A 15,584-nucleotide genomic window follows, 5' to 3' on the forward strand; every position below is an offset into this window, starting at 1 on the left:
ATATGATGGTTTGTCTTGGTGAGTTTGTTGTGTAGATCCAAAGAACATGAGAGCCTGAAATGATCTTTGACTAACTCTTGATGGAGTATGATCTTGTTGTGTATGGTTATAATGAGACACCACCAGAATTTGATTGTCTTCTACCTGAGGAGAAGGATGAGGCCTAAAAACTTTAGCGGTAGCTTGCCGTTAAATGACAAATAGAATTACTTTGGATGCCATCATGCTGAATGAATACGAGGATGAATCTATCAAAGGAAGATGTTGAAACTTCAAGAAGGAAGACCAAAATACGGAGATCTGAACCTTTAGAAAGAAGATATGAATTTATGGATTAGAAGAAATTTAGACGTGGAAATTCGTGCAAATCAGATATCAATTTTCATATACGGCGTCACTATTCAGTTTAGAACTAAAAATGATAAGTGAAACGATGAGGTAGTGTTTTGCTGTAATGGACTTAAGCTTCCAATTTGATGGAGAATTGACTGATCTACAAGGTTATCACTTAAATGCCCAAGTCACATAGAGAATAACAAATAATATTTGAGTGAGGGAGGATTTGAATACTTGGGAATGATGCACTTTCTCTATTATATATGGGAGTGGTTAGAACTGTATGCGAGGAGTGCGACGTGTAGTACAGAGAATCGTCTGATTGATTTGGACGGTGATCGATGCTTAAGGAGACAAAGTTATTTGCTTTAGGTAAGAATGAGGAAACATCGCATTCATTTCCTTTGCTTTGTCTCCAGGCCTTTTATTCCTTGAGTCTTGTGAGTGGTCCAAAACACTTATATTTCAAATTCAGATAATTTTAATCTTATTTTCATATTTTTATATTAAAATTTGACGACATGTCCAATTTTTAATAATGTGTTATAACTTATATTTTTTAACTTAAGTTCCACATAATTTCTTATATAATCAATTTTTAAAAATAGACGCATAATAAGTTTTAAATCCAAAATATAAAAAGAGATCAAAATGATTTGAATTTTTAATAGAGACTAATTTAACTACTTCTTCCGTCCCATAATGAGTGATTTAGTTGACCATTTCACATAAATTAAAAAAAAGAATAATTAAAAGAGAGAGTATAATATTTTTACTAAAGTACTTTATTGAAAATGGTAAAAATAATATTAATTAAATGACAAAATTGAAAAAGACGTAATGAAAATTGAAATAGATAATTCATTTTAAAATACTATTTTATTCTAAATTAGTCACTTATTGTGAGTCGGAGAGAGTAATTAACTAAAATATTTGAACAAAAACTATTATTAAGTCTAAATTTTGAATAAAAATTTATATAAATAATATTATAAAATATAAAAAGCTTTCTAGTAAAGCATTGTTTATCATCTTAAAAGAAAAAATATTATATTATATATATTTTACAATGTAAAATAATATTATAAATGTTAAACAATCAGATAAAATATTATTTATAATTTTAAATAAACAAATACATTACTTTTCTAAAATGTAAGATAATATTATAATATTTTTAAAAGTGGTCCAAAAAAATATTATTTATCATTGTAAAAGAAAAAAAATATTATTTAATATTTACAATTCTAGATAAAAACATTATGCTTTTTACAAAACAATGGCTATGTTAATAACATTAGTAATTAATAATATTATAAAATAATAAAAAGTGGTCAAATAAAATATTATTTATCATTTTACAAAAAATAAATTTATTTTTATGATTTAGAAAATAAATTATAATTATTTTAAAAACATATAATTTAATTAAATTAAGCTATTATTGGTAAATATTTTATGAGATTAATTGTTATGCATTGTCAGTGTAAAAAACTTTACACTGTGCATCACAATTATCCGTTTGTATTACTTTTTAAATGTTTAAAATAAAAATCACACATTTTAAATATATCAGTGATTGTGATTAACTGACAGTGTAAAAAGTCTTTACACTGTCGATGTATATCAATTAAATCCATATTTTATACTTTTGAACCATACTCTTTTAACTTTTCAGTCGTAAAATAACATATAATAATCAATAATAAATATAAATAATAATAAAATTCATGTAATTTATCAATTTTAAAGAATGGATAAAAATGTAAAAGTGTTTTTTCCATAAGCAAGAAATACTTTTACCATAAATAATAAACACTTTTACATATATTAAAAAAATATAAATAAATAAGAAAGAATAATAATTTTGATAAATTATTCTAATAAGATGTGAAATAATTTTGTAAATGTGATATTTATTTTAGGATACATAATTTTTATAAATGTGACATCAAAATATTTATTTTTATAATAAAATAATAAATGGTAATATAAAGTAGAAGTAGTAGCATAATAACTCATGAATGGTCGGCAATGAATCGAAGTAAATTTTAAAAGAAGTACTAGTATTATTTATGATATAAAATAAAAAGAATATATATAAAAGATAGTTTACCTAACTACCGGTAGTGGGAAAAGAAAGAGCAAAAATATATAGTATGACTAAATTGAGAAAGAAGGGTATGATTTGGATCATGTTTATGTCGTGGATGAAAATAGACTAGTGGGTCCCACGTATTTTGGGGGGTGTGAATTGTGATCTTTCCTCTGATGACAACTAACCACGTGCATTTCGAGAGACCCAGATTCGGACACGCTCAATGCTCGCCTTTCTCCACTCATTCAACTGTTGATGTTGTTTTTTGCAAAATCATCATCATTACAAACAGTTACTATTACCAAATACTCCAACAAGTTATTAAAATATTATTTTTTTCTTACAAAAGGTAAAAGATAAAATATTTATATTATGACTATGTATAATAAAAAAAGTGGAAATTAAATAAGGAAAGAAACAAAAATAAAATGAGCAACAACATCTTGTTACATCATCTGCACTTAGTCCTTTAACAAATTTCACAAATTTCAATTTTTCTTTCCGTGCTGTGTGTCCACTACTAAGCCTATCAGATCAAATCCACCGATTCCCAATTACTAGGGTTTTTTTTTTCTTTCAATTCAACTCGATTTCTTGAATCTTGTTTTTTTAGTTCGATTCGTTCTATACGAATTGAACGCTATGGAGCAACCGCAGCTGCAACCGATTTCTCAACCGGTAATGACCGAAGATGTTAGGGTTTTTGAGAATTCTCAAATGATCGGAGTCAACTCTGTCAACACTGACGTGGCGACGTCAGAGACAGCTGTCAAAAGGAAGCGTGGTCGGCCCCCGAGAGGGACTCTTCCGCAGCCTCGGCCTCCTCCTATGAAGAAGACGAAGGATGAGGAGGATGTTTGTTTTATTTGCTTCGATGGTGGCTCACTTGTTCTTTGTGATCATCGGTGAGTCACATCATAATCACAATCTATTTATTGTTGATTTTTTAAAATAAGTTCAGCTATATTTTTGATTTTAATATGTGATTTTTAATTTATTATTTTTTACTTGTTTTGATTGTTTCAGGGGTTGTCCTAAGGCATATCATCCGGCATGTGTGAAGCGGGGTGAGGAGTTTTTCCGTGCTACCGATAGATGGAGTTGTGGTATGTTGATTTTTCCTATTTTCGAACTTTATTTGATGGCACTAAAATGCAGTTTAATGTATCGATTTACATACTTGTTAATGTGTTCTAATTCACTTATATTTTTAAGTTGGATAATGTTATCATGTTTGTTTGTCTATAGATTGTTTGTCTATAAGAGAAATGTTATTTTGAATGTTCAATGTAGTAGATTGTCTTATCACTTGAATGAAATTTTATCATTTTTTTTTATGAATTTGAAATCTGATCATTGTTTTTACTAAGTATGAATATGATCATTGTTTTTACTGAGTATGAATTCATAATGAGTTTGAAACCTGATCATTGATTTTACTGATTATGAAATCTGATTTATAAATGACTTTTGAATTCTCTCTTTTTTAAACTATAACTTTTGCGTCTTTGTCTTGGTGGCTGAACTGAACTGAGATACTGTTAGAAAAATTTCTTTTGCTAATGTAATTGAGGTTTTGGGGCTTTGCTCTTTTGGTATTCATTGTGTTATTGTTTAAGGAAATTGTTGAGGATCAAGGAATGGTGATTGTTACTGGGTGGTGTAGCCCTATTTATCTCTTTCTTGATCTCAACATTTAATTTTCAATGTTTCTGTTCTGTTCATGTCTGGTGAGTACCTGCCAAGTATGTTGATCCTGGAGGGTACTTAATCACATAATGAAAAGTAGGGTTGATTGATTGATTACTGGAAAATTAGGGTTGATCAACTGATTAAATGACTATCCAAGGATGCATTAATTTAGAAGGAAAAAGATAAATGTGCTAGTTACATTAGATTCCTTGCATAGATTGTAGATTGTGTTCTATACAGTAGATTCTTACGCATGGCTTATTAGTGTTTTTGCAGGAGACACCTGGGTAGATTCTTAGATTATGCTGTTTCAGTTCGATATTACTTAACGCTATTAATTTACTTTCTTACACTGGAATCTTGCGATTATTACGTTTGCTAATTAGTCCACCTTCTTTATTTTGACTAGTCCATCACTTCCTTTCTTGTAGATTTTTATTTTTATTGTGTCTAATGGCATTAATTAAACGTTCATTTTTGAACTTCTTAGGTTGGCATCAATGTAATGATTGTGGAAAATCATGCCACTACATGTGCTATACTTGTACATATTCCGTATGCAAGGGTTGTACGAAAAAAGAAGTTGATTTTGTTAGTGTTAGAGGAAACAAAGGTTTGTGTGGAACATGCATGAGGATTATAGTACTGATTGAAAACAGTGCCCGGGGAATTAAGGTAATGGTTTGATGAACTTTACTATGAATACACATTAGTACTAATTTTCCCTCCCTCTCCCTTTATGTTGAGGATGCTTAGTGGTCTAACTTTCATCTTTTTATGTCCTTGTGCTACTTTTTTTTAGTGCGAAGTAGATTTTGATGACAAAAGCAGCTGGGAGTATCTTTTCAAGGTGTATTGGATGTACTTGAAAGGAAAACTATCTCTGAACTTTGATGAGGTCCTTCGAGCTAAAAGTCCATGGAACGGTGTTGTTCGTGTAAGTTGCAATGTTCAAGCTCCCCATAATGTTTTAGGAATTCGCAAAGTTGGCAACGGTTATGGTTCCGAGAGTTCCTGTATAATAAATTCAAATAGTCCAGTAAACAAGAAAGCTAAGGGAAATATTGGGGACAGTGCATCGTACAGTGCTGGACGCAATGTACAAGACTTGTCCACTACCAGTGAGCTAAATGAGAATAAATATGTAGTAAAGAACCAAATCAGTCTTAATGAAATGGCAAACCATGATGATACTAATGCAGGAGACGTGAGATTAGGAGAGTTTGGTGTTTCAAAAGACATTTTATCATTACTTCACTCTACAGGGATGGAACAGGCAGTCTGGCATTATCAGGATCCAACTGGGAAGGTTCACGGTCCTTTTAGTATGGCGTTGCTGCGCAAGTGGAAAGGAACTGGATATTTACCTCCAAATCTCAGAATATGGAGTGAGAAACAAGAGAAATCTATATTGTTGACGGATGCACTGAGTAAGTGTTCCCAAAATGTATCATTTCCATTCAACCATGAACAACAATCTTTGGGGGCCAGTGTTACGGTGGTAAATAAAGAAAATAGTCAGGATGGTCAACAATCTTTGGGGACCAGTGTTATGGTGGTAAATAAAGAAAACAGTCAGGATGGTCTTAACATTGCAACAAGGAGTGAAGTTTGTGCTAACAACCAAATTGTCATGCTGATAGCGGATGAAAAGGTTGCTGATGTTTGTACCCAATCTAATGGTAAAGAATCTGTTAAGAGCAACGGTGGGCACACTCCGTCTCCTGTTTTTACTATACAAGGGGATGGAGATGACTCTGTTAAGAGCAATGGTGGGCAAACTCCGTCTCCTGGTTTGACTATACAAGGGGATGGGAATATCACTAATAATGGTAAAGATGAGTCTGTTAAGAGTAACAGTGGGTACACTCCGTCTCCTGGTTTGACTATACAAGGGGATGGGAATATCACTAATAATGGTAAAGACGAGTCTGTTAAGAGTAACAGTGGGTACACTCCGTCTCCTGGTTTGACTATACAAGGGGATGGGAATATCACTAATAATGGTAAAGATGAGTCTGTTAAGAGTAACAGTGGGTACACTCCGTCTCCTGGTTTGACTATACAAGGGGATGGGAATATCACTAATAATGGTAAAGATGAGTCTGTTAAGAGTAACAGTGGGTACACTCCGTCTCCTGGTTTGACTATACAAGGGGATGTGAATATCACTAATAATGGTAAAGATGAGTCTGTTAAGAGTAACAGTGGGTACACTCCGTCTCCTGGTTTGACTACACAAGGGGATGGAAATATCAGTGATGGCCAAAGTGGTCATTTTGAAAGAAGGGAAGAGTCTCCCAAATGTGAAGTTTCTTATGCTGATGTGCAACCTGCACTACCTTCAACAGCCTTTGATGAGAATTTGAACGAAAAACCGTCTTTGGATAAAGTGGTGGTGGGCGGTAATGAGAATCAAGAAAAATTGAAAGGGAATGTAAATTTTGGCTTCAATGGGTTTTCTGAGGGTCCGGGCAATAGTGGGCAAAGTGATCAGAAACAATCGGACAATGAAGTGAATTCAGGGCAATATGTAAATTTGGGTTCCAATGGGTCTTCTGAGGGTCCGGGTAATAGTGGACAAAGTGATCAGAAACAATCTGACAATGAAGTGAATTCAGGGCAATCTTCTGGTCAGAACTGGAGAGCCTCTGATCTAGTTCACTCTGATATAGTCCATCCACCAATGGATGCCCCTTCATGGCTGGCTGCAATCTTTGGCGAAACTGATTCAGTTTCAGATCTGTTGGAACAGTTAGAGGCAAATGAGAAAGGTGGTGAATTGGAGTCTCCTGCAGAAATAATGGAGTGGGATGATGAGTTGACTGAGGGTGCTATTACTGATTGTTTCGGTTTCGCTAAAGCATTAAGCCCAATGCTTGATGGAGGTAAACTTGATACTCTGCCCTCCTCAAGTGATTTACATTTACCCTCCAGTGATTTACATTTATCATCTCAATCCCAACCCGTCGCATCAAAGGAGCCATTTCAGCAAGCTGATGTACATAATCATCAAGTTATAGGGGGAGAACAATCTTCAAAACCTTCCAAAGCTGAAACTGAGGTCCGCAGTCTTTGTAAAATATATTTTGAAAATATAGTTAAAATTTACATTTGGTTTCCCTTAAAGGAGAGAAACTAATCTATCAATTGTGTGCAGCCTACTTTCCCAGGTATTAGTTGGAATCCAGCTGGTCAATTTTCATGGGAATCAAGTCGTAAGTTGTTTCTCTACCATCTTCATTCATAACTATTTTTGCAAGATGTATCATATCTTGTATAATTATTATTAATCTTCATCAATTCACAGTTCATTTAATATGGATATTTTGGGTCTGGATTTTCAGGTTGAAATGCCATGCCAGATGATTTTGCATTGGAGGCTCTACTATTTTTCTTTAGTCTTTAGGCTGAAACAAATTTTAGACAAACTTGAATCGGATACTTAATATCCTGTTTATAACAGCATTCTTTTGCAGCACAGCGACCTCTCACCTTCCTTCATTGTTGAGGAAGAAATGGAAGAGTGTCGTTCTTCTTCTTCGTAGTCAGTCAACTCTATTTCGCTATATAATTTTTTCTTGAACATTGAAACGCAGAGAAACTTATTCTTGATAGTTTAATTTTAACTCTGATGCGGAAATTCTATAATTGGCCTAATATATTTCTTTCTTTGGTTTTTATATATGGGATATATTATTCAGACTGCTCTGACATGAACAACACTTAATGTGTTACTATTAAAACCGAAGTGTTGTGCATTTGAATGTGCCAACATTTGATTTACTTTTTCTACTATAGAATCTTTAGTGTTATTCCAAGTCGTTTTCTAATGTTGTCATTGTTATCTCTTGTCTCGCATAAAATCCTTAGAGTTTTAATCCATTGAGATTTACCAAGTTCTCAAAGATTCTTTTCTTTTCTTCATATAGAAAAACATTTGCTTTTTTCTCCATATATACCATATTTTAACGATGGAGATTAATGCGCAACAAACCACATAAATAACACTACATGCTTCACTTTGTTCAATGGGTAATCACTTAATTTTGCCAACCATTTCTGAGCACAGTTTTTGTTTGAGTGCAATTCTTTGTCGAATAGTTTTTGTCTATTTTCATATCTCTCTAGGAAAATAAAAGAAGACTATTGTATTTTTATTATATTTCAAAATTATTATTATTATTTAAGTATTTAAGTAACAATGAGTTTTAGTTGAAAATCGATATTTTAGATAAAATGTATTAAATGTATTTATTTTAAAATAAATCATTATTAAAAAATGACTTGACATTTCATAAATGAGTGATGGATAAGTCCTCAATTTAGGGATATTAGAGTGTACTTTATTAGAATATTTACAACTTTTTATAATATAATTATTTGACCAATTCTTCTTATTTCTTTATATATTTGCTTAGTCAATAAATTCAGTATTGTGGGTACGTTTATTATTATATATGCATGTGTCTTGCTTGGTTTATGAAAATGGTATTTTGTGAAATTCAAACCTAGTTTTTGGTACTATTGTTTTGAGTACATATGACTAATTTACCTAGTCAAGGTCTTATACTCACTTATAAAACCTAAAAAGTTCTATAACTTTCTTAAAAAACCTAGTTATGTATTGTATATTGAGTTTCAGTTGTTTGATATTGCCATTATTGAAAAATGATCTATCGTAGATATTTATGCTTATAGTGAATGTGCGCATAGATACACTAATTTAATAACTCCATAAGTGTAGGCCCGTAAGAATAAGGTCTATTTGTGCATGTCATAAGATCTATTTGTGTATGTCTAAGGTATTAAAAAGTATGTCTACTCAATGTGATGATCTCTACGAGTGCTAGGACATAAGACTCACAAGGTTTATCTGTGTTTATCCTCGTGTATGTCTAAGGTATTAAAAAGTATGTCTCTCAAAGGTTTATTTGTGTTTATCCTCATGTATGTCTAAGGTATTAAAAAGTATGTTTACTCAATGTGATGATCTCTATGAGTGTTAAGACATAAGACTCACAAGGTTTATTTGTGTTTATCGAGGATATCAAAAAGTATGTCTACTCAATGTGATGATAGTTGGTTTATATAAGATCTCTAATTTCCTGGATGTTTTTAATGACCAAATTATTTTTCATTATGGTAAATGCTTCCTTGTCCACCTAAGGACGATTAATGGGAATAAAATATTTTGTCTTGCTATCTAAGATCAATCATTTATAGTCATTTATGTGACTTGAATGATCTGTCGACGTATATAATGGATAATAATCATAGGTGAGTTGTATCTAGTCGTGGACCGACTTTGTCTTGTTAAGATTATATGGGTTTAGCCCTTTCCTACATATGGGTTAAGTTGGGGCGGGTTGCTTCCCGCACGAGTGGGGACCGACCTAGAGAGACCATGAAGGTGAGAAAAACACAAGAAATGGGTTGAATTGTGTTAGACTTTTTCTTTCTTTTTAAAACTCTTAGTCAGATTCTAAACACAAAGTCTAGAGTCTAAACCAGACGTGAGTGATAAGCAACGAATAAGGATTGAAAGAAAGAAGAGAGACACGTAAAATTGTTCTAGTTCCTCTCACAAACCAAGAGTAGTCCAGACCCTTGTACTTACAAGAGATTTTCACTATAATCACACTTTGTCCAAGCACACAAGCAAGAGACTTTCAATACCCAAACACTAAGTAAAATACTTGTATGCTCAAGCACACAAGCAAGAGATTTTCAATGCTCAAACACAAAATAAAAGACTTTTATGCTAAAACACACAAGCAAGAGACTTCCAATGTTCAAACACAAAGTAAGAGACTTCTATGCTCAAGCACATAAGCGAGAGAATTTCAATGCTCAAACACAAAGTAAAAGACTTATATGATCAAGCACACAAGCAAGGGATTTCCAATGCTCAAACACAAAGTAAGAGAATTCTAACAATCTACCTAACAAATAAAAGATTGTTTGAGGTAATACACCTGATATACAATCAAATGTGTAGACAAAATACAAGACACAAAGACTCTTTAAGACTTAGGGATTTCTAAGGTATACAAGGATAAGAAATCCTAAGTTAAACTTTTGTTTATGTTTTGACAGAGTAACTGCTCTTTGAATGTCAATAGTTCATTATTATTCTTCAAGTCTTCAGCTCCTTAAATAATGAAGGAAAATAGTCATTGGAGAGTTTGCACAAGAGAGTCTTTGAGAAGCTTGAATAGAGACATTGAGATGTTTCTTCAAATGTTTAATATCGTTGAAAGGCCATTTGAAATTCCTTTGATTCAAAAGGAATTATCGATTACATCCTAATTATCTATATGAAAAACAACTTAGGTATTCACGTGATCAGAAGAAGACAAAATAGTCTCAGAGTCAGACGTGATCTATCAGATTCACCTTGGTCTTTGTGCTTTGACTGACTTCAGATTCTGATCTTCAAAAGAAGACTTCTTTAAAGTCTAGTCTTCAGAGACTGGCTTCTTCAGAGTTTGATCTTCAGAAGTTGACTTCTTCAGAGTCTGATCTTTAGAAGTAGACTTCTGATCCTTCAGATTATGATATTTAAGCTTCTCTTTATATGTTCACTAACATAACCAATTCTTAGATTATTCTTGAAATTTTAGTCTATGATCCTGGAAACTTGAACAAATATTACTATACCAAATTGTTCTTTGAATATTTTATTATCATCAAAACCTAAGGGATATGTTATAAACCAATTTTGTTCCAACAATCTCCCTCTTTATGATGATGAGAAACACAAGTACTTAAGACCAATGATTGTTAATTTAACTAACAAGTTGATTTTAGGGTCTGAGGTTTGTAAGCTCCCCCTGAGTCTAATAGTCCAGAGGGTGAGGTTTATAAGCTCCCACTAAGCTCTATCCATCTATTCTTTCTTAGCAGTCATGACCTTTTAAGTGGCAGCAACATAAGTCAATTTCTCCTCTAAGTGATCATGCTTCTGACTGGAAGAAGCTACAGACTCGAATGAGAAAGACTTGAGATTTTGCAGAACTGTATCCACAAAAGTTCTGAGAGTGTCCCATTTAGATGCATAGGCTATAAGATCATATGCAATAAGCCTCTCGGTAATTAGATTATGAACTCTATCAAAGATAATAGTCATAAACTCTTCCATTTGGTATTTGATATGAGGTGAGAGGTTTAGATTTTGAGTGGGGTGATGTGTAGAGGGACTAGGTAGAGTTATTGTGCCAGATTCTGACACAATATCTGCTTCTCTAGAAGGAAAAAGGTGATGATCACATGGTTGAGGTTGTTGGTTAAGGTGAATTTTTAGTACAGTTTGGTCTTTTGTGGTTTCTGGTTGAGGTTGGTCAAGAGTGACTTATTCAAGGTCAGTTTGAGCTTCGATATCAGGTTGAGGTTCTGGTATGGTCATTGTTGGGATTTCTTGTTCAGGTTCAAGATGGATGTGAGGTTCTAGTATAAATTGGTCTTGGATATCTTGTTTAATTTTAAATTAAACTAGATTTTTCTGGCTGAACAAGGTTGGTTGGGTCAAATTCAACAAAACTGGTTGGAACATTTTGTTGGGTGTTAGAGGGTGTGGTTAGAGGAGGATGGCTTGGAAAGAAATGGATTCAAGTGGACTAAAGTATGATTTGTCAGAATTAGAACTTGAGCTCGAGCTTGTAGATTTGGCACTGGAAACCTCAATAGGGGGTTCAAGCATGATGTTTAAGGGTTGAGGTTGGTCAGAATCAGAGATACATGCTAGCTGGTTTTGTTCATAAGGTAACTTACCAGCTAGGTGACTTGTCAGATTCTCTAAGACAGATGTAATATAGACAATTTCTTGTTGAATAAAGTCCTTAAACATCTGAACAGTGTTATGAGAATCTGATGCATCAACTTCTAATTCAGAGGTTTGTTTGGAAGATGGAATGACATGACCTATAGATAGATTTTGGTCATGTTTAGGAAAAAGTGTGTGTTCTAATGACGGTGTAGGAGATTGAGGTGGTGTTAGAGTAGGTTATTTGGCCATAAGTGGTGACATGGAAGAATTTAAGACATTATCAGAGACATCATTCAGAGGATTACCTGTGTGGACAGTCTCTGCATCATCTGAATCATCTTTCTCTTCTTCTAAAATAGTTTCAAGAGCATGAGCAATATATTTTTCTAGCACATGAGAAGCTCCAACTTCAGAAATGCCATCAACCTTCTTCAACACAACTTCATCTCCAGCTTCCACTTGCTTCTGCAGAACTTCAGCAATAGAAGGTTGTTCCATAGTCTGATTGAGCAATGCAGATGCTATTAATCTAGCTTCTTCTTGAATAGCCTTTGTAGAGAGGTTCTAAGCTACCTTTTTCACAAACTTGGTCCTTTTGACCAGAGGCTATTCATCATCATCATCTTCTTCTTCTTCTTTTTCTTCTTCTTCTTTTTCTTCTTCTTCTTCTTCTTCTTCTTCTTCTTGTAACACCATCTTTCTTAGCTTCTTCTTCTTCATAGACACATCCAAATCATAAGAGGTTGTCTTCTTAGGAGTTTTTCCAGTGGCTCTATTTCTTGTATTGGTAGGCATCAAGAAATTTCTATAGGCCATTACTTGTACCTCCTTCTGAACTTCCTTTTGATGTACAACCTTCTTCTTAGTTGGCTTCTGAACAACTTTCTCAGACTCAAAAGTAGCATGTTTCCTTTTTATTAAAGGCTTTTACACACTTCCTTATGGAGGTTATGGAATGTCATTCATGGTCAGAATGACTCCAGCTTCTTCCCTAGCCATTTTGATGTACTCCTGAATGACCTCAGGATTGTCCAACTTAGAGATAGTTAGGAAATCATTAAGGTAGGTAGTTTTGACATTTCTGATCCTTAGGCCAATTGCAGGTTGCACCATATATTTCATCTTAATTATGTTCATATTCTCCAACACAGTATCCGAAAGAATATTCCCATAAGTTTTTCTCCAAATCTTTTGTAGGACCAAAATCCATAAGAGCCTCAATCAACATACTCTGATGAAAAACTCAGAAAGGAGCCTTGCATAAGGAACATTCTTCTTATCATGTTTTGTGCTTTCCTTGATTGCTTCACACATATAATTAAATATATATGCAGGTGTTAACTGGAGATTTCGACAAATAGTTGAAGCTCTTTGGAAATGTTGCATTTTGGAGAATAAATAAAAAATGGTTGTGTCGAAGCTGTTTGTTGAATTCTTTTCTTGGGTGAACAAATCTTTATGGTCGAAGCCTGGGACTTAGAAGATTTTTGGATTTCCACAAAGTTCTCTTTGACGTAGGCGTTTTGAAAGAGTCGAAGCTTCAAGCAGGAAGATTGTCAGACCAGCACGTGGAAACATCTGAGACATGCAACGGTTGAAAATGTCGAACGTGGCAGTTATCTATGTAGAGACCGTTAGGGTCGAATTGTTATAAATAGGGGTCTTAGTTTTAGATTTCAAGGTGTGTTCAAACAGATATACAGAAATTCACAAAATATACTCGAAGTACCAGAGCGAGAGAAAAGAGTTTTACGCTGAAAATGTATGTATGAAGAACACCATAAGTTTCGTTCATATTATCTATTTCATGCAAGTCATTTAAATTAAAGTTATTCACTGCCTTTTATTCTGTCGAATTGCCCTTATTTTCAGTATTTTATCATCATTTTTACTTTTGCATTTGCATTTCGCCAAGTCTTCATTTCCAGTACTTTCTCGAAACTTAAAGCATTTACTTCGAGTCACTTATCTTTACCCTTTCCAAGTATTTTCGTTATCTTTAAAAAACCTTTTACTACAAAGTGACCGTCATTTACTTTATTCATAAAGTCATAAGTGTCGTTTAGAATTGTTGTCAAAACACTTTTCGTTATCCATAAACCAGAAACAAACTTAACCATGAGTCAAATCACTGTAATGATAGTTCTTGAGACACATGTCCTAGGATCAATCTAGTCGATCCTGTAAGTTACCAAAAATATATAAATTTGGAAGACTAGCGGTTGTTTATCAGAAATCACTGGTAAACAAATTGGCACGCCCAGTGGGACAGTGTCAAAAGAATTGTTAATTACAATAGTTTGCTTTACTTTTGCAATACAAAATTGCTATTATTCTTTTGGTTTAAAAATTAGTGTTGTATGATCCTTAGAAGTGGTATGATAGCCAACAATTCGCAACCTATAACCAACAGAAAAAACACAAAAATGATGGTTAATACAACCATTCAAGGGGAACAATTCCCTCCCCAGGGAACAGGCACAATCAGAGCAAATTCGATTGATGTATCCACTGAGATCCCTTATGCACAGGCCATACCAACATCTGGATCCATGGCCTTGCATAATTCGACAACAATGCCTATTATGTCAGGCGTAGTAGACAATCCTGCAATTTCAACCCCTAGGCCACCAGGATTCGAGAACTTTAGGCCTTTGAGAGAATACCCATATGGAATGCCATCTACTGCCATGGCAGGGCTTCAAAACAATTCTTCCATATATACTCAACCACACAATACGGTTATTTCGCCAATTCAAAATTCTGGATCTGGCATGAACCATGTAGGTCGAAATCCCCAATCACAAGGAGTCCCCACCCTATTACCTACCCTTACAACGAATAACCAGACAGCCTTTAGACAACAAATGGATGCCAGTAACCATGATATGGTAGGAGTTCTGGCCAAAGAAATGAATACCATTTTTTCTCCCCTGATACAGAATGTGAATATGACTAATACTGACAATGCCCAAACATACCAACAACTATCAGCGCAGATGGGACGCATAGCAAATTTCCTAGGCGCCCCACAGTCTTCTGTTCGATGCAGGCTAAACCAGGTTATAATCCAGGGAGAAGAACCAACTATAGATAAGGTTCAACCACCAAGGCAAGCCCCTGACGAAAGAGTCATGGGGGCAAGATTGGAACAACAGCCAATTCGATGGGAAGTCCCTGAAGAACAACCTAGGAGAGTGATAATGGTTAATAGAGACCAGGATGCAGACGAAGTAATTCATAGGGTCGGGCGGGAAAACATGATGGAAAATGACTTAACTAGTATGATAGAGAGAATCATGGCCCATAATGGTCTGAATACAGGACTTCGACGACCAAATTATTCCTCCCCTTTATCAGAATATGTCCTACAAACAGAATTACCAAGGGGTTGTAAAATCCCTAAGTTCACCAAATTCTCAGGGGACACTAGTGAATCCACTATAGAGCACATAGCCAGATACATGACTGAGGCAGGGGATTTGGCGAACAGTGAGAACCTAAGGATGAAATATTTCCCCAGTTCTTTAACAAAGAACGCCTTCACGTGGTGTCGCATTACGCGAAAAACCGGCGGGAAACAAGAACAACAGAGCCGCCACTGTGCGTTATTTATCCCAAAAGAGGGAAAGGAAACGCTTAGAGTAAACCTGGAAAAAGCATGGTCTCGCGACCAAAGAGAATGGGATC

General features: G+C 34.3%; 1 protein-coding gene across 1 annotated transcript; it reads left to right on the forward strand.

Annotated features, from left to right (window-relative positions):
* The first annotated feature begins 2,837 nt into the window (after window positions 1–2,837).
* Window positions 2,838–7,811, forward strand: LOC127120175 (zinc finger CCCH domain-containing protein 44). The gene is made up of 6 exons (XM_051050582.1): window positions 2,838–3,339; window positions 3,461–3,540; window positions 4,617–4,801; window positions 4,929–7,190; window positions 7,287–7,344; window positions 7,474–7,811. Exons 1-6 carry the CDS (start codon window positions 3,077–3,079, stop codon window positions 7,476–7,478), a joined length of 2,853 nt encoding a protein of 950 aa, XP_050906539.1. The 5' UTR covers window positions 2,838–3,076; the 3' UTR covers window positions 7,479–7,811.
* The last annotated feature ends 7,773 nt before the right edge of the window (window positions 7,812–15,584 follow it).

This window comes from Lathyrus oleraceus, chromosome 2, assembly GCF_024323335.1.
Source record: "Lathyrus oleraceus cultivar Zhongwan6 chromosome 2, CAAS_Psat_ZW6_1.0, whole genome shotgun sequence".
NCBI classification, from domain to species: Eukaryota; Viridiplantae; Streptophyta; class Magnoliopsida; order Fabales; family Fabaceae; genus Lathyrus; species Lathyrus oleraceus.